The sequence below is a fragment of the Panonychus citri genome, unplaced genomic scaffold, assembly GCF_014898815.1.
Source record: "Panonychus citri isolate SS breed McGregor unplaced genomic scaffold, ASM1489881v1 Contig00077, whole genome shotgun sequence".
NCBI lineage: Eukaryota > Metazoa > Arthropoda > Arachnida > Trombidiformes > Tetranychidae > Panonychus > Panonychus citri.
This window is the reverse complement of record NW_026515482.1, coordinates 3,407,339-3,433,682: the sequence shown is the minus strand read 5'-3', so window position 1 is coordinate 3,433,682 and position 26,344 is coordinate 3,407,339. Positions and strand designations below refer to the sequence as shown.

The 26,344-nt window shown below is 32.4% G+C and overlaps 9 protein-coding genes, 1 long non-coding RNA gene and 1 other non-coding gene across 12 annotated transcripts; 6 read left to right on the top strand and 5 right to left on the bottom strand.

The window, feature by feature from the left end:
- Window positions 1–6: 6 nt before the first annotated feature.
- On the top strand, window positions 7–826 carry LOC128386949 (all trans-polyprenyl-diphosphate synthase PDSS1-like; the record flags this gene model as incomplete). Its single annotated transcript, XM_053346065.1, has 1 exon — window positions 7–826. A coding segment is annotated over one exon (561 nt), but the record flags the coding sequence as incomplete, so codon positions are not given.
- Window positions 827–2,221: 1,395 nt separating this feature from the next.
- LOC128387049 (protein glass-like) lies at window positions 2,222–5,819 on the bottom strand. Its single transcript, XM_053346185.1, is given in 5 exon segments — window positions 2,222–2,723; window positions 3,273–3,433; window positions 3,436–4,681; window positions 4,876–5,205; window positions 5,452–5,819. Coding segments are annotated over 5 exon segments (2,226 nt in total). The 5' UTR covers window positions 5,610–5,819; the 3' UTR covers window positions 2,222–2,392.
- A 4,193-nt stretch (window positions 5,820–10,012) lies between these two features.
- On the top strand, window positions 10,013–10,933 carry LOC128387195 (S-phase kinase-associated protein 1-like). Its single transcript, XM_053346377.1, has 2 exons — window positions 10,013–10,440; window positions 10,635–10,933. The coding sequence occupies exons 1-2, from the start codon at window positions 10,123–10,125 to the stop codon at window positions 10,809–10,811; spliced, it is 495 nt and encodes a 164-aa protein (XP_053202352.1). The 5' UTR covers window positions 10,013–10,122; the 3' UTR covers window positions 10,812–10,933.
- On the bottom strand, window positions 10,875–11,533 carry LOC128387196 (uncharacterized). The gene is made up of 2 exons (XR_008324992.1): window positions 11,205–11,533; window positions 10,875–11,112 (listed from the first exon to the last, which is right to left on the bottom strand). It is a non-coding gene; the product is annotated as an uncharacterized LOC128387196 (long non-coding RNA).
- Window positions 11,534–11,547: 14 nt separating this feature from the next.
- On the top strand, window positions 11,548–13,063 carry LOC128387194 (charged multivesicular body protein 4c-like). Its single transcript, XM_053346376.1, has 4 exons — window positions 11,548–11,763; window positions 12,043–12,457; window positions 12,607–12,712; window positions 12,779–13,063. The coding sequence occupies exons 1-4, from the start codon at window positions 11,678–11,680 to the stop codon at window positions 12,838–12,840; spliced, it is 669 nt and encodes a 222-aa protein (XP_053202351.1). The 5' UTR covers window positions 11,548–11,677; the 3' UTR covers window positions 12,841–13,063.
- Window positions 13,064–13,114: 51 nt separating this feature from the next.
- Window positions 13,115–15,036, bottom strand: LOC128387191 (beta-catenin-like protein 1). The gene is made up of 3 exons (XM_053346373.1): window positions 14,448–15,036; window positions 14,152–14,369; window positions 13,115–14,079 (listed from the first exon to the last, which is right to left on the bottom strand). The coding sequence occupies exons 1-3, from the start codon at window positions 14,917–14,919 to the stop codon at window positions 13,168–13,170; spliced, it is 1,602 nt and encodes a 533-aa protein (XP_053202348.1). The 5' UTR covers window positions 14,920–15,036; the 3' UTR covers window positions 13,115–13,167.
- Window positions 15,037–15,133: 97 nt separating this feature from the next.
- On the top strand, window positions 15,134–18,079 carry LOC128387189 (ABC transporter G family member 23-like). Its single transcript, XM_053346369.1, is given in 3 exon segments — window positions 15,134–16,290; window positions 16,293–17,864; window positions 17,947–18,079. Coding segments are annotated over 3 exon segments (1,923 nt in total). The 5' UTR covers window positions 15,134–16,028; the 3' UTR covers window positions 18,036–18,079.
- LOC128387190 (DNA-directed RNA polymerase III subunit RPC3-like) lies at window positions 18,035–20,226 on the top strand. 2 transcript variants are annotated; one of them, XM_053346372.1, is made up of 3 exons: window positions 18,069–18,209; window positions 18,296–18,546; window positions 18,632–20,226. In XM_053346372.1, exons 2-3 carry the CDS (start codon window positions 18,338–18,340, stop codon window positions 19,911–19,913), a joined length of 1,491 nt encoding a protein of 496 aa, XP_053202347.1. In that variant the 5' UTR covers window positions 18,069–18,209; window positions 18,296–18,337; the 3' UTR covers window positions 19,914–20,226. The 2 variants fall into 2 exon arrangements, with proteins under 2 accessions (XP_053202345.1, XP_053202347.1); XM_053346370.1 differs by having other exon boundaries at window positions 18,035–18,546.
- Window positions 20,227–20,275: 49 nt separating this feature from the next.
- On the bottom strand, window positions 20,276–20,348 carry Trnaa-agc (transfer RNA alanine (anticodon AGC)). Its single transcript has one exon. It is a non-coding gene; the product is annotated as a tRNA-Ala (tRNA).
- A 222-nt stretch (window positions 20,349–20,570) lies between these two features.
- On the bottom strand, window positions 20,571–22,315 carry LOC128387193 (5'-deoxynucleotidase HDDC2-like). The gene is made up of 2 exons (XM_053346375.1): window positions 21,876–22,315; window positions 20,571–21,432 (listed from the first exon to the last, which is right to left on the bottom strand). Exons 1-2 carry the CDS (start codon window positions 22,180–22,182, stop codon window positions 21,062–21,064), a joined length of 678 nt encoding a protein of 225 aa, XP_053202350.1. The 5' UTR covers window positions 22,183–22,315; the 3' UTR covers window positions 20,571–21,061.
- Window positions 22,316–22,452: 137 nt separating this feature from the next.
- Window positions 22,453–26,344, top strand: LOC128387192 (beta-1,4-N-acetylgalactosaminyltransferase bre-4-like). Its single transcript, XM_053346374.1, has 5 exons — window positions 22,453–22,979; window positions 23,075–23,307; window positions 23,956–24,143; window positions 25,212–25,430; window positions 26,013–26,344. The coding sequence occupies exons 1-5, from the start codon at window positions 22,619–22,621 to the stop codon at window positions 26,146–26,148; spliced, it is 1,137 nt and encodes a 378-aa protein (XP_053202349.1). The 5' UTR covers window positions 22,453–22,618; the 3' UTR covers window positions 26,149–26,344.

Here is a 26,344-nt window from a genome sequence, read left to right as displayed (position 1 = left end):
GTCCTTTCTCAAGTGCTGCTTGACCTGGTTCAAGGTGAATTCATGCAAATGGGATCAAAAGGAAAGAAGACGATTCTCGAGAGATTCAGTGACTACATTCACAAGAGCTTCAAAAAAACAGCTTCGCTGATTGCGTACACTTGTAAAGCTGTTGCGCTGCTTTCGGGGGCAGACACGCGTTGCCAAGAAGCCGCTTTTCAGTATGGCCGAAACTTGGGAATAGCTTTTCAATTGGTGGACGATCTTTTGGATTTTGTTTCCAGTCAATCGGAACTCGGGAAACCAGCGGCAGCCGATCTGAGGCTGGGCCTCGCCACGGCTCCAGTTTTGTTTGCGAGTGAAAAGTTTCCCCAATTGAATGTGATGATAGAACGACGATTCTGTGAACCCAATGATGTCCAGGCCGCTTATGCCTTTGTCATGGAATCCGATGGACTACAATCAACCAGAATTCTGGCCAAACAACATGCAGACGAAGCTCTAAGATACATTGATCCATTTATCGATTGCCCGGAGAAAAGGGCGCTAATCGAACTTGCGAAAATGACACTTGAGAGGAAAAAATAGTGGTGCCAAAATCTTCACAAAATCAAATCATTTCAAGTTCCATTAGTCACCAGAATTAACCCATTGATTAATCAAAAGTAAATTTATGACAATTAACTTACAGAATGAAAATCAACTCTAACTTCATAATCTTACATGTTAAATATTTGGAAGTTTATTTTAATTGTTACTTTTTATTCAACAATCAAATTTTATTCTCAATCTCAGCTTATTTATTTGTGATAAAAATTTCAATAAGAAAACTTGTCCATCCAAACAATTAACTTATCGACTCAAATTGTTATTTGATTAAAAGCATTTCTTTTAAATTGTCCAATCAACAATTCGGGTAAGCTTAAAGCTAATTAATAATAACACAAATGAACAATTAACTTACCCGTTGGAAAACATTTCACAATCAGATCAATTCGAAAGGACGAACATTAAAATCACACTAAGAATAATGAAAGAATCACCGACAATTAACTAATTTCCCTGCACCGGCCCATAGTAAGCACCAAGGCTGCAGGAGTGAATTGAATATACCCATTTAATGTAAACACTCCTGCGGCGCTAGTACTTAGAACAGGGAGGTGGTGGTCATTGTGAGAGATCCTAATGGTCACGACGGAGAAAATGAACATTTCGAAGAAGAAAAAACAGTTCGAACTGGTGAAACAATTGAACTCGAGAAAAGAACAGAAAAAAAACTGAGAAACTTGAATTTCGTAAAATGAACAGAGAGTTAACTTTGTCTTGATTATCCATTTATACTAAACTATGATTAAATCTCTCACTCACTCACTCTCTCTCTCTCTCTCCATCACTTAGATTAGTTGATTGAACTAAATTAACGGAACGGGAGTCAATTGGTCATCTCCTAATCATCCTCCCATCAAAAAGAATGAAAGTAAAAAAAGAAAGAGAAAAATTAGTTCTCTTTGATTAAATGATAGAACCAAATTATATTTAGAATCAAGTTGTCCCTTAATTGTGATTACAACCGAATTGACGGTAATGAGGAAGTCGATAATTGGGAAGGTTGATTAGTTGATAAATTGTTAACTTGACTCTTATTTGATCAAATTGATCTTCATCTCATCTTCCTCTTTCTTTTTCTCTTTCTTTTCTCTCCTTCCCTTAACCTTATTCAGAAAATTAATTTATCCGTTTCCATATCTTATTATTATTGTATCAATGATCATAATCACAATCATCATCAATGATAAACCTAAATTAAGCGTCAAAATAAACTATTAAACATAATTAACCTAATAAACGTTGAACAACGCCCAGTTAATTAAACAGTTAACTCATTCACTTAATTAATTTTGATTGTTCAACATGATTTATCATTACAATGTAACAATCAAGTAAAAAACGTACGACAATTAAAGTTTAATAACAATTATCGACCATTAAATCAAAGTAAATCAATTCAGTGTCTTAATAAATGATAACAATTAGTTGATTCTAATTCAAATCGGTTGAAATTGAATAAGAATTGAAGATTTCTGATTAATCGAAAGTAATTATTAATAATTAATTGTAACTTCAACCATTTAGTTAATTTGATTTACAACGATGATGAGAAGACAGTTAAAAGCATGTTGAAAGATTTGAATTAAAATAATTAGTTAATTTAATTGATTGAAAAATAATAATCATTGTGACAATTGAAAGGAGCATTAGTAGCAGTTTAATTGTTGGTAATTAATTAAATGTTAATTGTTATTGACCAGAAAAAAAATGAAGTTAAAGGTTAACACACAGACTCAGGGAGTTGATTTGTTTTGTCTTGAAAAGTTAATTACAGTTAAATTGTTGAGAGTTAATGGTTAATTGATTAGGTGATGTTGGTATGAATTCTCATGTGTCTATTAAGATTACCTGATTGTGAGAATCGCAGTAAACACAATTTACATTGATAAGGTTTCTCTCCGGAATGAATTCGAAGGTGTTTAGTTAATGTCGACGAATCGGAAAATGCCTTCCGGCAACTTCCACAACGATAAGGTCTCTCGCCGGAATGAGTTCTCATGTGGGTTGTCACCGATGAACTTTGGGAAAATCGTCGATCACAAACTGGACAACGAAAAGGTTTCTCACCGCTGTGCGTACGAATATGAGCCGTTAGATTAGCGGCCTGAGAAAAGGATTTATGGCACGTGCTACATCTGAATTAAGAAAAGAATAAGAAAAAAAAATCAATTCCATCAATCGATCAATCTAATTAATCTTATCAATGAATTTAGATGAAAAATTTCATTCCAAATTCCTATCAACCAATTGATAAATTTACGATAATCAATTCTCACTCTAATTAGTTTCAATCAAATTACAATCTATTTCTAACTATTAATATTTACAATTTACTAACTAAATTGTTGTTATATTTTTAAAAAGTCGAGATGATTTAAATTATAATCAAATATCTGATCAATTTTTTCAACAATCAAAGTTTTTCAACTGATAACTAATTAAACTCTTGTAATTAACTTTCATCCTTTGATTAGTATTCAGCTTTCAATGAAGATAATTAATTAGTTTGATATAAATTAGTTTCCAATATCAAATTAACCTATAAAATGAACTAATAATAATAAAAGATTGTAACAGAATCGATAATGATAAAAGAAACAATCTGACCTATAATAATAATAGAACTGAACAATTTGAATCAACCTATAAAAAGGTTAGTTAATTGTTGACAATTTACTAATTACCTGTAAGGTCTTTCACCAGAATGAGTTCGAAGATGAGTTTTCAATGTGGATGGACGAGCGTAAGTTTTGCCGCAAATGCGACACAAATTTGGTGAAGATGAACCAGAATTATTTAGATTATGATTAGTGTGTTGATTAGTTGATAGTGATGAGGTTGTTGAAGAGGTTGGTGAAGATGAGGTTGATGATGAGATGATTCTTTGTAGTAAATTGTTTCATCTGATTCTTGGCTTATCTCTTGAAGAGCTGCTAATTCCTGGGCAATTTTACCTTTATGACGATAAACATGATTGTGATCATGATTTAGATGATTGTTGTATCTTGAATAATCAGAGTGATGATCGTTAATCTCATTCTGAGTTTGTTCAGTTAACGGGGAAATTGATCTGATTGTAGTTGAACTATTGGAGTTAAAGTTAATTTTAACATCATCGTTATCGTTAAGATTGTTACTGTTTCCATCATTGTGATGGTTTTGATTGTTAATTGAATCATTATTGAGATTATTTGTCGTTTCAATAATATCTTCAATTTGATAACTTTTATCATCTGATGAGATTTGATTGATTGTTGATATTTGATTGTTGTGATGATGATTATGATTGGGATCTTGTTGGTCTTGATTGTGGTGAGGTTGATGGTGAAAATGATGATTTATATTGTGCAATTGTTGCAGTTGAGATTGATGATGAGGATGATGAAGATTATGAGGAACAGGCTGATTTTGAATTAGTAAATTATCTGAATGATGATATTGAAGATGATGAGGATGTTGATTTGTTGTAAGAGGCGGTGGAGGAGGAGGAGGAGGAAGAGGTGGAGGAAGAGGTGGTGGAGGTGGATGGTGGTGAAATGATGAACCAGGAGATGTTGGGTAAGTCGGACTGTATGGATTATCAAAGAATCCAGTTAAATTGTTGAAACCGTTGCTGGTAATTAGCGGTGAACAATTAGTTAATGTTGAACAGCCTCTTAGTTGATTGGGATTTACTGTTGGAGTGGAAATGTTCAAGTGATTATTTACTCCGCCTCCGATTTCATAAGCTACAGTTGATTGAGATGTTGATGGTGATGATGTTGTTGTATTTGACCAAACAATTGGTTGACTTGATGCCGCTGCAGCAGCCGCAGCTGCGGCAGCGGCTGCTGTTGCCTCCGCTGAAACAGGGGAAGTAGCAAAGCCCATGGTCATGTTCATAGATAAATTAACACTCATTGAGGTGGGAAATAATCCACTCGCTGGTTGTGGCACTGAAAATCTATGATTATGATTGGTGTTATTATTAACATGATGATTTGAATTGTGATTATGACTAGTCAGATAATGATTTGAATGATGGTGATGATCAGAAACAATTTGATGCTGATTGTGAGTATAAGGGGTTGTTGTTGTGGTTGTTGTTGTTGTGATGAGTGAATATTATGATTCGGTAAATTGTTCATCTGATTAATTGATCCATTTGAATTGTGGAATGAGTATGCAATACTATTAATTGAGTTTTGATTGTTGGTCAGTTGCTGATTAGAGTTGATTCCAATATTTGACGTTGTTGCTGTAGTTGTTGTGGTTGTGGTTGTCGATGATGATGATGATGATGATGGCATTGTTGTTGTTGGGAGTGGAGGAGGGTGGGGAGGTGGTGGTGGTGGTGATAAAGGTGTAATCATGACTTTTGAAACAGTGAAACCGTTACATTGATTGAAATAATTCAAATCAACTGAACCTCCTCCTGATTGTGATGAATTATTTGTATTGTAAATATTATTATTCCCATAAGAGTAATTAGCATTTGATTGATTAGTGTTGACACTATTTGATTGTGATATCATTGGTTCTGGAAAAATTTCACTTGATTCAATTGGAAGTGATTTAATTGAGATATTATCAGTAACGTAATCATTTGATTTAACAAATGATGAACTTGATTCCATTCTTAATCATGGCAATTAAATAGGGGGAGGAAAAAGAAACACGATTAAATTATCATAATAATAATAATAATAATCTATTACAAGATATCATAAAATTAATTTAACTTTGTTGCATAATTAACTAATTATAACCAATTGATTTAATATTAACTTTACTTTTACAGGATCAAATCAACGTGCTCAAAGTTTAATTAAATGTTTGATTAAATTTAAAGTGAATAATTTGTATAATTATTAATTTTCTTACCTTTGTAAGGTCAGATTGTTGTGATTAAGTGTTGGACAATTAAGTGACCAGAGATCAAACTCCATTGAATTTAAATCAATCCCAGAATCACTTGGACAAGGAGTAATTGTATCATTAAGATTGTATCCAAGGCACGAAAGGAAATCTTCGTCATTCATTTTGATTAATTGCAATTAAAGATACAATATAATGAGTGTAATTGAAAGAAACGATTGATTGTTATAACAATTAACAGGCAACAACAACAATTAAGACAGACAGACGGACAGATTAACAAATGTACAATCAAATTGATACCAAAGATGCTGATGATTAGTAATGAACATTATTGTTTAATCACAATGAACGATAATTAAATTTCAATCCAAGAAAAGGAAACAATCACAATTGACAAACCTGAACTTTTCTGTAATTAAATCATATACATATTTAGATAATCAATCGATAGATGAAAATAATAATCAACTATTAAGAAAGCAAAGAAAAAGTTTGTTTTTTGTTGCGAAAAAAAAATATCGAGTCGAAAATGATTAAGTTGATTATGATGATGATTAAATGAGCTCGTCTATTGACTGATGACAATTAGAGATGTTGATTGTTAAAGGTAAGTCATAGGGATGGCTTATGTCAATTAGTTTTCATTAATGATTTTAAAATGGACACATAACAAGAAGGAGGATACAGGATGATAGAGGAAGATGAAAGGATGACAGAGAGAGAGAGAGATGATGATCATCATCTTTCTATCAATCTTGTCACTGGTCTTTGTCTCAAGAGGTGAAAATGATGAGAAAAAAGGATGAAGATAAAAATGCAGATGCAGATAAAGATGATGAGGATGTTGTGGATAAAAAAGTCTCCCTGATGCTCTTAAGCTACTTTGTTATCATCATCCGACGAAGATGATGATCCATTCAGCGGAAGTGCTCGGGAGAAGAACGAGGTTATGATAGTACAGTTAATCGAGAGAGAGAAAGAAAGAGTGGGAGAGGAAGTGAACATTTGGTCTCGTGGTAGATAGAAAGTGAGGTGGAAATGGATGAAGATCGAAAAAGAGAAGAAATAAAAACAATCGAAAAAGAGGAAGATTAGGTAAGATGATATTCTAAGTATCGCTTTCAACATCCGATCATAAATGTATCATCATTCTAATCACTTTGTCCATAATCATTTCCGATACGAACATTTGGTCAGCTCAACGATTTACATGCGATAATTAACTCGAGAAACAATTAATCAAAAAGATTATCAAGCAAAAGAAAAAAAGTTTAAAAAGAAAAATGAATCAATCGAAATGAACGCAAAGAAACTGAAAATTTAATCAAACAATTTACAACGAAAATAATACAATTCATGCAGAAAAAAATAATAACAATTAACAATTAATTACGAGAATATAATGAAATGATTACCAAGATATTAATCTCTCTCTTATTTGTTTTGCTTTTGATGGGAACCAAACTAAATCACAATTGAAACAAACAATTTAAAGGTTAATAGTTGATCAATCAGTTAAATCACTTGTTTGAGTAATTAAATGATGAGCATTGGAAATGAGAAAATTTATCAACAATTGAAACTCAATTTAAAAGATATTAAGATGATAAAATGGTCTGGGAGTTAAAAGTTTGTCCTGAGTTGATGATGATAATGAATCGCAGTGAAATAGTGATGATGACGAAGGATGAAAAGGTAAGAAAAGGTGAAGATGATGATAAACTAGAAAGGAGGAGTTTCGTTTATATAGAAAATAGTTAACAGATTAGCTTAAGAGGAGGAGCCAATTTGTGATAACTTTCAAGATAGTCCAATGGGAATGTCGATTCTCACGTGATTGGTTATGATATTAGTTGATATTTTGATTCCATCATGGATATTGGGAGTGGGGAGGGTGAAAGGAGTGTAGGTGGTGGTGGTGAATGAACAGTTACTTTACTTACCTAATAACAATTTCAATCGAAATGGTTAAAAGTAAATTTGATTTTCTATGGTTTCGTTAATTGACAAGAAACATTAGTATGGATTCAATTTCTTATTCTCATCTTTTCTTTATCATTTATTATTTCATTTCAAAGTATATATTGTGTTTTTAATTCAATTATTATTATCATAATTAACGTTTACAATTAAAGGTAAAGAATTAAATAATCAGTAGAGTTGATTAGAGAAAATTTCATTTAATTCAAATTATCTTATTTATCCTTCTCTTTGGAGTTATTATTTTTTTTCTTGTTTCGTGTAGATAATTAAATCAGTCTAGTTGATTGTGTTAATTGATAACAAGGATAATTAACTTGATTATCTAATCTTTTGATTAAAATGTAATTACAATTGATATTAGATTAAGGATTGAGTTTCTACTCTTCTATTAGTTTGATTATTTGGACTAATTGTTGGTGATTTGTTTGTTTATTAATTTGCAATTTCAATGGAGATACAAATAAATATCTCAATGAAATTGAAACCTTATAAATTAACAATCATCCATTTTTAATCAGATAATTGTGATTTTTTTTCCTATTTCAGGATGAATTTCAACATTCAATGTGTTTATCATGACCTTTAATCCTAATCAAGTAAAACAGTTTAGTTAGGAATTAAGGAGATTTTAACTCTTAATGTTTATGATGAAATCGGGTTAACAATTAACTGTTTCTTAAAGTATCGCAAGGGAAAATATCAATTGTTTTCTTTGCGTTGATTATAATGATAATCACTGTGTTTATATTAGTCGAGATGATCAAGAAATTTAGCTTTTTTAAAAAAAAAGGGAAATCAGTTGATTAACAACAATTAACAGCTTGATTATCTTCATTAAAGACAATTATATGTCGGCAACGACAAACAAACTTGATCAGCAGAATAGCCAATAACTGGATTGCTTGTGACATCAAGACTTTATGTTTTTGCATTTCGAGATCCTAATCAAGGACAAGAGATATTAACAATCAATTATTTGAATATCCTTAACGGCAGATTATCAGATGACACAAAAAAAACTGAAAGATAACATCAGATGATCAGGAAAAAAAAAGGTTGAATGAACACGAGAAAAAAATGACAGTCAGAGGATGAAGAGACCATGTAATCCAATATCTATTTAGTTGTTACTGTCTGAGAGCAAAGGTGAGCCTTTGTGAGGTCAAAGTTCCACTTATTTGGTGTCCATTTAATCCTAATTGTGTTTGAGTTTTTTTCCGAGACTATGGAGCAACAGAAATTGATTGAATGTCATGATATGATATGGAAAATGTTACCATTAAAAACCTGTAGAGATGATGATGAAAAAGAGGGAAAATGACAAAAAAAGAGATGATATTAAATGAGGATCATTGGATTTGCAAGTATAATGATTGAAAGTAAAGTATCAAATTGATAAACTATTGATTGTGTTGATTATTATCACAATTTGTTGATAAATACCTTTCATTTTCTAATAGAAGTTAATCCAGTTAAATGTGATCAGAATTTGAGAGTAATTCACTTATTTTCTTTGTTGCTTGTTCCATTTTGACATCAATACTCTTGCACCATGTTGATAGTTTTTCACTTATTTTCCACCTAAATTGAGGCAAATAAATCACTTGTTGTCGTAATTAAACTTTAAATCAGATCAATTACTTAACATGATCGCAAAAAATTGATCCAAATAAAGTGAATGCGTTTACACGTGTTGAGGGAACACGCGTTCTTAAAGGGGGTTAACAATCAAACCAGAAGCTTTTCAACAACAAACCATCAAACCCTTTACATCCTAAATTTGACCAATTAATTAATTAGTGGAAATTTTCACATCCAGTCAACAGGATGATTATGAGATAATCTTTTTGCCAATTAAACATTACAAAAAGCCCGTGTAAAGCCAAGTACCAGTGGAAAGTGGATGATAATAAACCAAAGGATCCATCCAAATATAAAATCGGCCAGTCCAATAAAACACCCAAATCAATTCTAAATAGTAAAAGAAATTTGAATTTCCCAAATGTAATTGGAAAAAAATTCACTTTTTTAAAAATACAAACAACATTTAGAAAAAGGATTTTTCTAGAACTTGTCATCATTGACAACCAATGATAAACCTTGAAACAGATATCATCTGAAGGACAAACATTGGGTTAGTTAAATTTTAGCAAACGATAGATTAAAAAAATGAAACAATTTACAATTAATCAACTTTAAACACTGGAAGATGAAAACAAGAAAACAATGCTAGAGGCAAGTAAAACATTTCCTTAGAAAAGAAATCAAATCTTATAAACTGACAGATACGAAGAATACAATCTGCTGATAAGGCCAATTCTCTTGTCCTTCATAAACAATTAGACAAATTATCACCAAAAATTATTAATTAAAATGCCAAACAGATACAATTTAATTCCGCCATTAATTAATCACTAAAATATTGAACGAGAAAAAGGAATAAGAAATTAATGAAAAAAAAGCTTAAAAAGAACAAAATTCAAAAAAAAGTTCTCCTAATTACCAACAGATGGAGTTACTTTCTATTCGCTAGAGGGCGTTGATTGTGTTTCTCTATTTAAAGAGTCGATATTGAGAGAGAAGAGTCAACAATTGTTTATGTTTAGAATTGTTAATTATTGTCTTACTGATTAACTTTGTCTCTTTTAAATTTAATTTTAATTTTCATTGTTCCTTACATTTCATTTAACCATGCCTACAATTAGATTGATTAGCTCGGATGGTGAAGTTTTCCCTGTTGATGTAGAAATTGCCCAAGTCTCGGTCACCATAAAGACCATGTTAGAGGATCTTGGCCTAGATGAGGAGGAAGGAGATGATGATATGGTTCCTCTTCACAATGTTAATTCAACCATCTTGAAAAAGATTATTACCTGGGCTACCCACCATCACAAAGATCTACCACCACCAGAGAACGATGACTGTCGTGATAAAAGAACCGATGATATCAGTACTTGGGATGCAGATTTTCTAAAAGTCGACCAAGGAACTCTCTTTGAGCTCATTCTTGTAAGTATACAATAAGTGTATCTCTATAATAGGACAGAATTTCTATATTTCATTGTAATCTCCTTAACAATGCGCATTTTCCTTTATTTGTGATTCTTTTTTACGTTTTTTTTTCTTCTCTCCAATACTAATTAATATTCTATTCTGTTCTATTTTTTTCCCTCTCCTTTTCTCAATCTCATTTCCAATCACAGGCTGCTAATTACTTGGATATCAAAGGTCTATTGGATGTATCATGTAAAACTGTGGCCAACATGATCAAGGGTAAAACTCCCGAGGAGATCAGAAAGACGTTTAACATTGTAAATGATTTCACCCCTGCTGAAGAAGAGCAGATTCGTAAAGAAAATGATTGGTGTGAGGAACGATAAGTCTCTAATGAAAAATCATCTCATGTAATTCAATTCAATGATTTATTGACAATTGTATTCCCCTTCAAAAGTCACCATTATCATTCTTTATTAAAATCATCTAATTTCGCTTTATCCATTTACATTTTGCTTGTTAAATATTTTTTTTTCTATTTCTCTTATTTACAACGACCTTTTCTCTTTAATTTAAATTCAAAAATCTAGAAAAACAATTACAATTTATTAGTAGAAGATGAAACATCCGTTGGCTCTAAATCATCAAATAGCTTTTCTTGTTTAATAGTGTAAATCGTGTAACCATCTTGAGAGAGAGAATAAAAAGAAGAACAAATGTAACAAAATGATTAGCAAATTGACCAACAATTAAAAGAAAATAATCAAAATTATACTCACAAATTCCAACAGAGATCATTGACAAAACGAGCCCAGCGATTCTCGCACGTTTCCTTTGCTGAACAAAAGCAGCAGCTCGATTTGCGGCCGATCGATCGATCTTACGGCGAATCAGCTCTTCTAATTGGTTGGCTTCGTTGTTGAGGACATAATTAACTATTTGCCGTTGAAGAGAGTAAATTAATTAAATAGCGAAAACAATTAACAAGAAAGTCAATAAGTGTTGCAATTGAATTTTCTGTTTACTCTTTTTCTCCTTTTCTATTCGATATTCGATATTCGAATCCAAGATCAGATACTTTGGTTTACGTTGTTTTCTATTGAATGTTTGGACTCACCAGAGTAATTGAGTCTCTTAGGCCTTGGTTTTGTCAATCATAATTTGATTGTTTTCTTAATTTACATTTGTCTTTGGCTCGATTTGATCTGTTTTGTTAGTTTTTTTTCTTTTAATTAAGTGTTAAATTGTAATTATGTCTTTTCTAGGTAAATTATTCGGTGGTGGTAAAAGTGAAAGTAAACAAGATGAAAAGGTTTCTCCATCAATAGCTATACAAAAGTGAGTTTTACAATTGACACTTTCCATCATTTTGTAAAAATGGTCTCATTTAGATTAATGAACAATTATTATTGGAATTTAATTATTATTTTTTAATTTTAGTTGTTCGAAAGAATTCCATTTTTAAAATGGTTACTGTCAATAGCGGTATTATCATTGAATTATTTGAATGAGTCATTTGATATGTTTGGCTTGTTTGAATTGGCCTTTATTCATCATTACTCTGTGTTAATTATTCAATTTTTGTTTCTTTTCTTTTCTCATCGTTCTATTTTACAGGTTACGTGATACAGAGGAAATGCTTTTGAAGAAACAGGAATATTATGAAAGACTTATTAAGGAACAAGAAGCTATAATCAAAGCCAATGGAACCAAAAATAAGAAAGTGGCTTTGGCTGCACTTAAAAAGAAAAAACGTCTAGAGAAACAAATGGAGACCCAGGAAGGGACATTAACTACATTAGAATTCCAAAGAGAAGCTCTTGAAAATGCTAATACCAACACCGAGGTTCTTAAGAACATGGGATTGGCTGCTAAGGCATTGAAAACTGTACATAATAGTATGGACGTCGATAAAGTGGAAGATCTCATGGAAGATGTTAGAGAACAACAACAAATGGCCGAAGAGATTGTTAACGTTATTACCGATAAATCAGCATTCGGACAGAATATCGATGAAGATGAACTCATCAAGGTAAATTTTCTCTTTCATCCAATAAGTTACATCTGCTCGATTATGATTCATGTTGAAATGATCAACCCATTCTAGATTTTTATCATCACGTATATGGTTGTTTAATTATCTTATCTTATATTTTTTTTTCGATGATAAAAATATTACAGGAATTGGAAGAGTTGGAACAAGAGGAATTGGATAAACAATTACTGGATGCTGGAACTCTCCCTGAGGCTCCACAAACAGAGCTTAAAGAGGCAATCGCTGCTACAAGTAAGTTAATTAACGATAATCTCTTGATATTTATCTTCTCATTGATCTTTTTCTATTCCCCTACAGGTTCCAAATCCAAAGATGCTGAAGAAGATGAATTAGAGGCTTTGAAACAATGGGCCACTTAAATTTATAATCGATTCAAATTAACTTTGTTCCCTTTTTCGATCAAATCCTTTTAAAGAAGCAAAAAATCTGGATTATTCCTTTCATTTCTCTATCGTGTCATCATCTATCCGAAAAAGCGTAAAGACACAACTTGTATTAATTGGAGAAGATCATGATGATGAAATAATTACTATATATATAAATATACATAAAATTCATATATAAAAACTGATTGAAAAGAAAGCTGAATCCTGATGCTGTTGATCGTTCAATGTTTTTCATCCGAATAATTAGTTAGAAAAAAAAATCATCACTTTATCTCGAATAACAATTAAGTTTTGTTTACATCAAAATTCTTCGACCAATTGTAAAATTCGTTCTTTTTCATCGTTATCTTGTTCTTCGGCCATTTCTTTCATTACACTTTTGATCAATTTGTAGTGATTAACTGATGAAGATGCATGAATATTCAACAATTTGATGACCGTTCCCTTAATCGATTGATCTTTAGGTTGTTGTGGCTGTTGATGACTCGTACTGGTGCTTGTTGATGGTTGATTGTTTTCGCTTTTACTTGAAGGTTCTTGGCAAATGATTAGAATTATTTGCTCGACTATTTGAAGAGTAAAAAGTCCTCCTTCAGTTAATCTTCGAATAAAAATCTGTTCTTCATCGATATTCTCATCATTCGCCATTTTCTGTGCTCTTTCTTTCCTGATTAACGAATCGCATCGAATTAATCTATCGGCGTATTTAAAGTGCAATTCAACCAATCGTTCAGTTTTCTCCATGTTGTTTTCTAGGAATTTATTCAACACTCTCCTTTTGTTTTCCACCTTGGAATGTTTCAGAAGTGCGAGAATAATCGAGCAACAATGTTCTTCTACATCGTCGATAACAACATTTGCTTCTTTCTTTTTTTGTCCTAATGTTATGGATTTCGGCTTGAGGAAAATGGGGAAAATCGAAGCGAGTCCAAAAATTTCGATGAATTTGTTACAACAATCTTCTAAAACACTATCACGTCCTTTGTCTTCACTTAGTAGATGATTAAGTACTTTGACAGTTCCCATTCTAAGAGAACCTGATGTTCCTTTTTTCTTTTCTTTCAATATTAAATTCATTAGTTCGATACCTTCACCATCAAAGAAAAGTTTCCTATTTGAGGAACAGCAAAGAAGAGCAGAACATAAACAATCGAAGACATTTTCCAAATATTCTCGCTCATCGGCACTAGAAACATCATGTCGCTTGAAATACTGAATCGAATAAAAAGAAAAGACAAAATATAATTATTCAGAGTTGACGAATCTTCGAAATGTTTAACCTACGGCGATTTGTTGAAGAAGAGTATCAATTCCCCCAAGGGATCCCAATTGTTTACGATTCTCATCATTGTTTTGCAACAGAATACATAATATTTCCGACGCATACAATTTATTACCATCGAATGGTAACTTCGCTTTCATCCGTTGAAGAAGCCATGACAATAAAGATTGACAGTCTTTGGAAAGCTCAGGTTTGTAGTCGAGTAAATTTTCAATGATCGCTAAAGTGTAAAGAGAACGGAAAAAGATTGATTAACACAAAACCGATCAAGTTTCATGAGATTGACAGAAAAACCAACCTAAAGAATTGTAAACTCCTTCTGATTCTTCTTTGACACTTTCATCGAGTCTTGTCATGTTAAAGACAAGTTGCTGAATAATTTGTGACTCAATAAGAGAATCAAGGAGAATTGAAACTTTCTCATAATCATCAGAATCATCGACATCACCCAATTCTTGGAGTAGAGAGACAACAGCACAGGAAATATCGGTATTCTCATGAACCAACAGTCCAATCAATGTAGTCAAAACTTTAAGCTCAATTAGAACATGATAAAGCTCTGGTTGAGTACTGGTTACTTGTAATTTCTTAATAATCTCAAACAATTCAACCTCAGTCTCCATGAATTTAAGAGCATCGTTAGAATATTTTATTCGATGTTCCTGATTCTTCAACACTTTCCTTTCAAATTGTAATATCATTCGTTTCAAAGAAATTTCGTCAAACGGAGCAGGAACATCAGAAGTATCCATGATAACATCATTATCCATTCTGTCAACAATTAAAACGAATCACAAAAATACGGAAAACAAAAGAAATTAAATAAAATTGAACATACAATTAATCCAACAAATGGAAACAAAATCAAATTTGTCAGATGAAAATTCAAAATCTCAAGCAGCTTGAACATCGATTGTTTCGATATATCGATTGACCATATGTTCACTTTTTTTGTTTTGGTTTTTGTTTTTTGTTTTGGAAAACATTTAAAGCGACAAAACCAATTGCAGGTGATCAGCTAATTGTTATTATCTTTTTTTTAATTGTTGTAAAATGACTAAGCAAACGATTAAACTGTGCTCTTTGTTATTAAAGGAATACTACCAACTACCATTGAAACCGAAGATGAGTTTAGAGCTATGCAGAAAAGTGCAATAAGTGGCCTGGTAAAGTCAGAGAATGAAACATCAGAACCTGCAACTAAAAGACAAAGGAAAGAGCCTCAGGCTAAAGAAGATGTTTACTATATGGTTAATCCCGATCAATTTCATCTTTATTTACGTGATATGACAATTTTAGAGGATTAAAGGCTCATTATGACGATGAGAAAGCAGCTCAATTGGTCCAAGTTATGCTTCGATTAAGTCAATCGTCTCCCTGGACAAAGGAAACAATTGCAATCAGTAAAAGCGATATTGTCTCTCATTGTCTTCGAGAAAATTTATTCCCATCTCGAGATATTGTTGATGAATATCTTCTCTTCCTTACCGATGATGATACTCGATTTGTTGTCAAAGTCGATGAAAGATCTCACAATTCGAAACTCACTAATCAGTTTGATAATCCGATTATTGGTATTGTGCTGATGCAAAAGCGGGAAAACCGAATGTCCTCCGTCTCTCTTAATCACTATTTTCTCCCTCTCTTTTTCTCTCTTTTTCTCCCTTCTTTAATCTCCCCTCCCCAAACAGCGTATTTACCATGAGATGAGAATCTTTGACCTCCATGTAAAGTGAATATCTTCTTGAATTTTCCTCTTTTCCTCAACCTCCTACTTCCTACTTTCTTTTACCTTTTATTTTCCCTCAGCGGGGCTTTCCCGCCTCTCAATTTTTCCCCTCTTCATCCATCGTGGACACAAAATTGAAACAAACTAACCATGAGTTCATCGGTAGATCCATCAGTGAATACAGTGACCCTTCAAGTCGTAGGTCGTCCACGTTCCCATACAATAGTAAGTATGGTCAACAAGTGTTTGGTCTTCGGTATCAACGCGATCAGCTCAAGTGAAAAATCAGCCGTTCAGGCTAAACAAGTTTCCCTCGTTCTCATGAATGGATTAGAACCCGTGCCAATATTAAATCGTCTTAATCTAAATGTTCAAAGAGGAACAATTTATGGGCTTTTAGGTCCATCAGGCTGTGAAAAACTTCATTCCTACGATGTCTCATCGGTTTCCAGGCCATTTCATCAGGTAAGATAAGTGTCTTTGGTTACCCTCCAGGCGATGAAAGATCAGGTGTTCTCGGGAGAGGTTTAGGTTACATGCCACAAGATTTGGCTCTACACGAGTACCTGTCCATAGGTGAACTGTTGACATACTATGGTAACTTGTACCTAATCGAAACGGAGACACTTAAAAAACGAATCGATCGTCTTATAACCTCCCTTGATCTTCCGGATAAAGATCGTCTTGTGATCAATTTAAGTGGTGGACAACGTAGACGTGTCTCTTTTGCACTGACCATTGTCCATAAGCCAAGATTACTCATCTTGGATGAACCAACAGTGGGCTGTGATTCAATACTTCGTGAACGTATTTGGGAATTGTTGACACACTTTTCAACCGTTGACAGAATAACGGTAATCATTACAACCCATTATATTGAGGAGGCTCGACGTTCCCATCGAGTCGGTTTCATGAGAACGGGGTCAATTCTAGTTGAAGATTCACCCACTGAGTTAATGGACAGAATGGGTTTTAATACATTGGAAAAAGTGTTTCTAGCTCTTGTAATGGACAACAAAACAAAAGACACATTTATTAATAATAATCAAAAAAATCAACTAATTGTTAACGTTCAACAACAACGAACATCATTTGTTAATGTTAATCTAGAAGATGAAGATGAAATTTCAAGTGATGAGATTAATTATGATGATAGTGATTCAAATGATTGTGCCAACGGTAAACAAAGACCTCGATCAGTTTCATATACCTTGACAATAGCACCGATTAAATATCCAATGTCCGAAGTGTCCGAGATTATGGTTGATTATAAGAAACCAATTCCCGTGAGACGGAAAAATTTAGAGACTCGATTACTATTCTGGTACTGCACTTTGATCATCGTAATTCAAAACTTCGCCATGCAAATTAAACGCACACCAACAACGATAATTGTTCAATTTGTGATTCCGTTAATTTCCTTAATGTGTTTCTGTATGTTTGTTGGTCAAATACCTTACGATTTGAAACTTGGTGTGGTCAATAATGAATCTACCGTTAATCGGTATGTTTTTACCCAAGTGCCTTTCGATTCGGCTGAGAAGGCGAAAATTGCAGGTAAAACTCAATCGATCGTCGGTTGGATTGAGATTCCTGAAAATTTTACTTCCGCTTTGATTCAACGTTATCGTAAACCCGATGAGTTTACCAATAAAACTCACGATGATTCAACCATCTTATTACATCTCGATGTTACTAATTGGCCGATTTCCTTGACCATTGAAAGATCGTTCCAACAAGCTTACCTTGATTTCGTTCAGAAAATGATGACCCACCTTGGTCGTAATCGGGCAATCACCAAGATACCTGTGGATGTACCTGAGGTTGTCTATGGATCGTTGGAGACCAATGATTTCTCAGGATTTCGAGAATTTGTTTCCGTCGGGATTTTGGTCATCATTTCGTATACGATCGCTTTTGATGTGACCATTTTGATCGTGCTTTTGGAGAAGGTCAGTCTCATATTCGAGAGAAACTTTTCCGCAGGTAAGAACAATTAATTAATCACTTGATCCTCAAAACAATTGATAGAAAAGTACATTTCATTCAATTTCGTCAAACGGAGCAGGAACATCAGAAGTATCCATGATAACATCATTATCCATTCTGTCAACAATTAAAACGAATCACAAAAATACGGAAAACAAAAGAAATTAAATAAAATTGAACATACAATTAATCCAACAAATGGAAACAAAATCAAATTTGTCAGATGAAAATTCAAAATCTCAAGCAGCTTGAACATCGATTGTTTCGATATATCGATTGACCATATGTTCACTTTTTGGTTTTTGTTTTGGAAAACATTTAAAGCGACAAAACCAATTGCAGGTGATCAGCTAATTGTTATTATCTTTTTTTTAATTGTTGTAAAAATGACCAAGCAAACGATTAAACTGTGCTCTTTGTTATTAAAGGAATACTTTGGTGAGATAATCTCAACTGTTGGTAGTTCTGTGATGAGTCTAAGTAAAGCTCCATTGAGATTGATTTGTCTTGAGTCTGGAGAGAGTGTTAAAAATGTGAAAAAATCTCTCGCCGTTCTCATCCACCATTGTTTAATTACTACATCTAAACATGCGAGAGGTTTCATTGAATATAAAGCTGAACCGGAGAGAATTTTATATTTACTTAGATATCCAAAATATATCTACATTGCCAAGAGTGTGTAAGTACTTTGATTGTGACACTTTTGTTCATCTTTACTTATTTTTTTTTTTTTCTCTCTTTTTGTTTTTACTTTGGTTTATTAGGTTTGGAGATTTTGGTGAACAAATAGTTGAAGAGATACTTGGTGAAGGAATTATGACCCCTGATGGAATAGTGAGCAAGGTTTATAATCGAATGAAAAATACTAGTGAAAATCGTGACACTGACAATTATCCAAATTTAATCTTTGAAGTTTTGGCTCGAATGGTTCAAGCTAAATATATTGTACGAGCTTGTGTCATATCAAATGAAACCAATGAGACTGATTGGTTTCCAAGTACCATTGAAACCGAAGATGAGTTTAGAGCTATGCAGAAAAGTGCAATAAGTGGCCTGGTAAAGTCAGAGAATGAAACATCAGAACCTGCAACTAAAAGACAAAGGAAAGAGCCTCAGGCTAAAGAAGATGTTTACTATATGGTTAATCCCGATCAATTTCATCTTTATTTACGTGATATGACAATTTTAGAAGGATTAAAGGCTCATTATGACGATGAGAAAGCAGCTCAATTGGTCCAAGTTATGCTTCGATTAAGTCAATCGTCTCCCTGGACAAAGGAAACAATTGCAATCAGTAAAAGCGATATTGTCTCTCATTGTCTTCGAGAAAATTTATTCCCATCTCGAGATATTGTTGATGAATATCTTCTCTTCCTTACCGATGATGATACTCGATTTGTTGTCAAAGTCGATGAAAGATCTGGTGTTGCCATGTATCGAGTAAACATCTTACTTATCCATGATAAACTAATCCAATCATCAATATCGACAATTGTTACCGATAGATTTGGATCACAGTGTGGACGAATATTTCGATTACTTTTATCACGAAAATATCTTCATCAGAAACAAATCGAAGAACTTGCAATGATCCCCGCTAAAGATGCCAAAGAATGTACTTATAATTTAATGACCAATAATTTTATTCGATTACTTCAATATCCCAAAGGATCAGAATATCTTCCTGCTCATACTTTTTTCATTTTCAACGTTAATGTTGAAGAAATTGTTCGATCCACAATCGAACGATGTTATCAAGCCGTTTACAATTGTATCGTTCGACGTAATCATGAACTCGAAACCCATAAATCACTAATTGAGCGTAAAGCAATAATCGATGCTGTTATTACCAATTTAAGATTATCAAGTGAACAAGCTGATATTGAACAACAAATTGAGGAACTCAATCAATCCTTTTCCACTCATGATAAAGATTTACTTGAGAAGTTGAAGAAACTTTCTCATCGTTTGGAATTATGTGAATTACAGGTTGATGATTCTCTTTTTCTATTCCAATCTTACCTTTCAATCTCCATGTTTTCTTGATTAACAATCAATTCTCATTTTATTCTGAAATCAACAAAAAACTTCTCCTCTTATTCTGTAAATTATTATTATATTCTCATCATTTTATTCCAAACAATTAACGGCAATAATTGACAGTCAACTTTATCTAATCAAAAATCCATCCCAACCATCAACAATTGAGAAGAAAAAAAAATTAAATTGTTGTGAAGAAGTAAAAAAAAAACTGAAACTCATCAATTAACTTTTTAAATGTTTCAAAAATTCTTGTGCTGTTATAATCATGCAATTCTTGATTTACCTGATGAATTAAATGTTATTGATTAGAAAATAATTTCCATGCTCAAAATGATTGATTAGAACGAATTGGAAAAAAAATTAATTGGAGATGCCGAGTATCGATCTCGGTACCTCTCGCATGCTAAGCGAGCGCTCTACCATCTGAGCTACATCCCCTGATATGAATTCTTGAGTCGAAAGTTCAATATTTAAATCTAAAGTTCGAGTTTTGTTCAATGTTCAAGCTTCATTTTTGTTTAGAATAAAATTTTGATTCAATTGGAAACTGGTTTTCATGTAATACTTTTTAATGGTGATTTTGAGCACGTGGAAAGCGAACGCATGCTCTCTCTCTCTCTCTTTCTATTTTTGAAACAAATGGATTGATAATCAATCTGATTAATGGAAAACGTCTGGACTTTTCACCTTCTTTTAGTAGTTGGAAAAGTTCAATTTTATTTAAAGGATGTTAATTATTTAGTTGACTGAAAAGGATACAGTTTTTATAAGAATCTGAATGATTGATTGAGAGTTTGGTTCAGTTTTTAGGGGGGAAGCTTGACCAAAACTTGTCGAATAAGTATAAAGGTGTAAAAAAGAATTTCTTTTTGATTTATAAAAGAAAATCGTTTTTTGTTGTTGTTGTTGTTTTCTATTAAAAATGATGGTTATTAGCATATTATCTTAATCCCATTTGAGGGTTTGGTGGTGGAAGACTTGATTTGAGACATTGTATCACTTTTTTTTGTTGCACAAGTTGATTTAGAGACGATCAACTTTAAGTTGGAATAGCTGATTCAGTCTTTTTTAGAGTTACCTTGTATTTGTTTAGATATTTTAATGATAATCCAGATTAGATAATTATGTTTACGTGGATATTACGAAAGTGGTTAAACTTGAATGTTGACAACTTGATCTCCTTCGATTTGAGTTGAATTATCTTTCTCCTTTAATTGATTTGGTAGATTATTTGAATTGTTCTCTTTCCAAAATTTGTCTCGTTGATTGACTATTTCACTGACCAGATCATTGACTTCTTCATTTTTTATCCGAGATAAAACTTTATTTTGGCAGAAAAATTCACTTAGATCAGGAATTATACCGGTTCGTACGAATTCAAGTTTCTCATACTCAAAAGCTTGATGAACCATATCGAAAATATCAAAATCTTTGGTTAATTGAGCTTCTGGGGTCTTCTGGTCCTCATATTCATCAAAAAGCTCTTTCAGCTCCGCTGACTGAGTATTAGGCAATAGAGAAGCTATGAGAAAAAAGTCAACAGAAAAGAAAAGAAGAAAAAAAAACGATTTTAATCATCATACAATAAAGAAAGTGTTCCTTGAGCAATTGAAACATTCAAAAGGTTAACATAAGCTTTTTTCCCAAACAAAAATAATCCCAGACAGTTTGACAAAGAAAGAAAAATAGGATGGAAAAAATTTACTCAGGATATTGAAATGATATTAGAATACACAAAAAATTCTATCGTGTATATTTTATCATGAAACAGACTACATGTGAGGGAATAAAAGAGGTAATCGATTAATTCTGTTTCAGTTAAAACCTTGGGAATGAAAACAAAATAACCTAATTCAACAGAGAAAGAGAGGGAGAGGGAGAGAGAAACATCTAAATAAACCATGAATAACTCAATTGATTAACGATTAGTAGGAAGAAAATAAATGAAAATAACCTCGTACTTACCCAGATAATTAATTGCACTGGTTTCCCTTTCATGTTTATCTTCTTTGGAAACATTGTCATGAGGAGTAATATCACCAACAATACATTCAGCCAGATCATGAATTAAGCAAAGTTTAATAATCTTATCCTTATCCATATCACCAAATTTGTCTAAAATCAAAAGTGGCATAAGACTCATACGATACATATGACCACTAATTGTCTCGGGTTTATCAATACCCTTAATTATCCAACCTCTTCTATCCAATCGCTTCAATTTTCCAGCTTCTTCAAGAAAACACAATTTACCAACAGCCATTGGAGCCATAATATCACCAAAAGAACAAAATAAAGATGAAACAAAACGAAACAAAAAACACTAATTAACTCGATTGATAGATAATTAAAAAAACGAATCAAATTTAAAGTTTAAATTTTGAATTTTGGTCAAAAGAAACAATTTCAAAATAGAAAAGAAAACAAGAAGCGAAAAACACTAACTCCATCTACCGATGAACTAAAGAGAATAATTTTTGGCTCAACTTGTGACAAGATTTCCATTCGGAATGATTCATATTGAGTTTGCTCACCATCATGTAAAGTTCAGTTTCTTGTGTCTCAATGTTTTCTTTTTGTTGATCGAAAATGAATTTATTGATTTATCTGTAATTTTGTGTTCTTTTTTTTTAAATATAAATTTATTGTATTTAGCTAATCAATAATAATTTATTAATCTCTCTGTTGATGTTAATTTTTTAATAAAAATGCTTGTTAAATTGATTGAGGTGCCGGTGCCGAGTAAGAATCATCCAGGTTATACAATTTTTGTAAAAAGTCATTTATGCAAATTAATTGCTGTTTTACTACTATTGTTAATGTTATCTTCATCAAATGTAAATAATAGTGCCTCAGAGACAATATTTCCATTGATTAACAACTATGGTTCCTCAACAATCAACATTTCTAGTCAAAAAAATCACCATCAACAACATTCACAACAACATTCCCAACAACCACAATCACAACCACAACCACCACAACAACAACAACAACATCAACAAGAGCAGCAATTACAGCATCATCAAGATCATCAACAACTTTGTCCTTTAATCCCTCCTAAATTGGGTAAGAAACGACAATTGTATTAATACAATTTAAACTAATATAATCATTTATAGTTTACCATTAATCTGATTGTCTTTTTTTTGTTTACCTTTTAGTTGGCCGTTTGAAGGTTATGACCGAGATTAAAGATTGGACTGAATTGGAAGATGAATTACCAAACATTGAACCAGGTGGATGTTTTCACGTTAAAAATTGTACAGCTCGTCAAAAAGTTGCCATCATAGTACCATATCGTGATAGAGAGCTCCATCTACGAATATTAATTCATAATCTCCATCCTATGTTACAACGTCAGCAAATAGACTATTGTATCTTTATCATAGAACAGGTAAAGTACATTCATTAGAGATTAAATTTACCTAATCTAATCTACTCCTCCCTTTTCATGATAAGAATTAACACCCTTTATAAATCAATGAATCAAATAGTAATCAACCTCTCCCTTTTTCTTATAAGAATCATCTTCTTCATTAATGTCACTTGAAAGTAGAATAAGAAGAAAAAAAACAGAAAGAGAAAGAGAAAGAGAAAGATATTGTAGGTTGAAGGTAAAAATCGAGTTTCGGGACAATAGTCACTTGACTTTCTCTCTTTAATTTCTCTCTCTCTCTCTCTCTCTAATTGTTATCTTTTCTGGAGCCTCTCCTACTCTTTACTACGTCAACCATCAAACACTATTATTTACTCAGTAACTCACTCTAATTTTCTCTCTCACTTGTCTTTCCAATGTCTTTTACTATATGGACCTGAAAAAATCTCTTACGCATAAATGTGAAACGCCTACAAAATGATACAACATCCACAATTAACGCAACTATGTGACTGCTGCTCGTTTCCAACAATTTGAAACAATTAAATTTATCATCATGGAATCACCATCATCATTATCATGTTATTTCTTACAATGGGCCGCAAAAAAAAAATAATACAATTGTCTAACCTTCACCATGCTGATTAACCATCACCGTAACAATAGATGAAAGATACGAGATTCAATAGAGCCAAATTGTTTAATATTGGATTTGTTGAAGCATCAAAACAACAAGATTATGATTGCTTTATTTTCCATGATGTTGATTTGGTTCCTGAAGATGATAGGAATCTCTATAGATGTGCTGAACAACCAAGACATATGTCAGTTGCTATCAATACGATGAAGTACAAGTAAGAGAAAAAGAAAAACAAATTCATCTTCCTTTTCATCATCAATTCACTTTCTCTCTTCATCTCTATCTCATTTAACATTCAATTCTACCAATTGAACTTACGACCTTTTTTCCCCTTTCCATTTAACAGCAACAACAATTATAGAATTTTAATTTTCTTCTTCCATCATCATGAACAATAATTGCGATACAATCTCACCAACAGTCTCATTTATCGTTGCTTCTTATTTTTTTTTCTCTTAGTCTATCTAATGATCATCTCTCCATTTGTTTGTATGCAAAGATGATTATGATTATTGTTGATAGTTAACTGTTTTTCTTTCCTACAATCAACTTGTTTAACTTTTAAGAACATGACCACCGGGCTTTGTGTTATTCATCTTCTTCCTCCTTCTCTAATTTCTCATTTTGATATTAGTAATAATAATTAGAAATCATCTCCGTCTCTTCATCTAACAGGATTGAAAGAGATTTAACTGTGAAATTAAAGATGCGGATGATCAATGTAATAGGGAAATAAGATCATCACAAGGCAAGAATTAAAAAAAGACAGTTAACAAAAATAAGAAGCATCAAGATCAAGGCTTGCCCAGAGGCTTTATAATCAGCAAAATGATGTTTACAATCAAATCATCGTCTTCCTAATGCTTTTGCTTTTTTGGTGATTATCATGATGAAAATGATGTTGGGTCATCAAGTAAAGATGAACCGGTTATACCTCTTGGAACTTTTTTTTTACTTCCCTTTCATTTCTCTCACTCTTTCAACTTCTTATCCATGTTTTCATCATCATCGTCATCATCAATCTATTTATCCTTTTTCATACTAGTTGTTGACTGTTTCAAATTGTTGAATAATCTCAATTCCTGAGTTACTGTAGTTACGACAAGTAACAAATTGGAATTTTCATCTCGACCTCTCATCATTTATCCCTCTAAACATCATCCTTCATGATATTTTCTTTCTCTCTCTCTCTCTCTCACTCACTCACTCTTCTCCATTCATCTTTCATCATCTTTTTTTCTGATTTTTTCTTGTTTCTAATTTTTTTCTTTCTTTTGTACAGACTTCCTTACAATGGTATCTTTGGTGGTGTCAGTGCTCTTTCAAAGAGTCAAATGAATGTTCTCAATGGGTTTTCAAATGAATATTGGGGTTGGGGTGGTGAAGATGATGACATGTCTCATCGTATTAGTTTTCATGGATTCCGAATAACCCGTTACCCTGAAACAATTGCTCGATACTCAATGTTAAGGCATCGAAAAGAAACACCAAATCCTGACAGGTTATCTTTTTCCTCTCTCTCTCTCTCCCATTATCAATCAAAATCTATTCATCCAATATAATAGAAACCCTTCTCATGAGACAAGTCACCTTATTGTGGATATTTTTTGCCTTAGATTTATCCTTTTTTTCTGTCATTATTATTATATTATCATTTTATCATTTTTTCTTTCTCATACCCACTTTCTCTTCCTGATGATGATGACTCTCACAATCATCATCATCACCATCAGGATGAGCGTCATCATAATCAATGAAACTCTAACAAACATCTCTCCTCTTCTTTCCTCATTATCTATCATCTCCATTTTTCTCTCACTTAACTTATTCTTCTATCATCATCTAGTATCTTCATCATCTCTCTCTCTCTCTCTCTCTCTCTCTCTTCAATTTCATCTCGTTTTTTTATCTCCCCGATTATCGTTATCATTTCATTTACTCTCTCACTCTATCTACTTATCACACGTTATCTTATCTGTTGTAAACATTGGCCTCTTCTCTTTTCCTCCCTAATCTCATCCATTTAATCTCATTTTTTATCTTCAATTGTTACTAATCTATTTTCTTCTTCTCCTTCATATAGATACAAAAAACTATACTCAGCTAAACGACGATTCAGAACCGATGGATTGAGTAGCCTTAAATACAAAAAACTTGATACCATCTATCAGAAACTTTACACTTGGATACTCGTTGATGCCCTACAACCCAAAAAATAATTGGTGATGATAATCACTTCTCAATAATATCTAAATCAAGCAAAAGGCAAAGAAAAAGTTTATATACACAAATATATATAAATATATAAATAATATAAATATTAATATGCATAAGATGTTTATGTACATGTAATTTAACATGTAATTAATAAGAGAAACATTGATAATTGATAATTAGTATTATTATAATAATTAA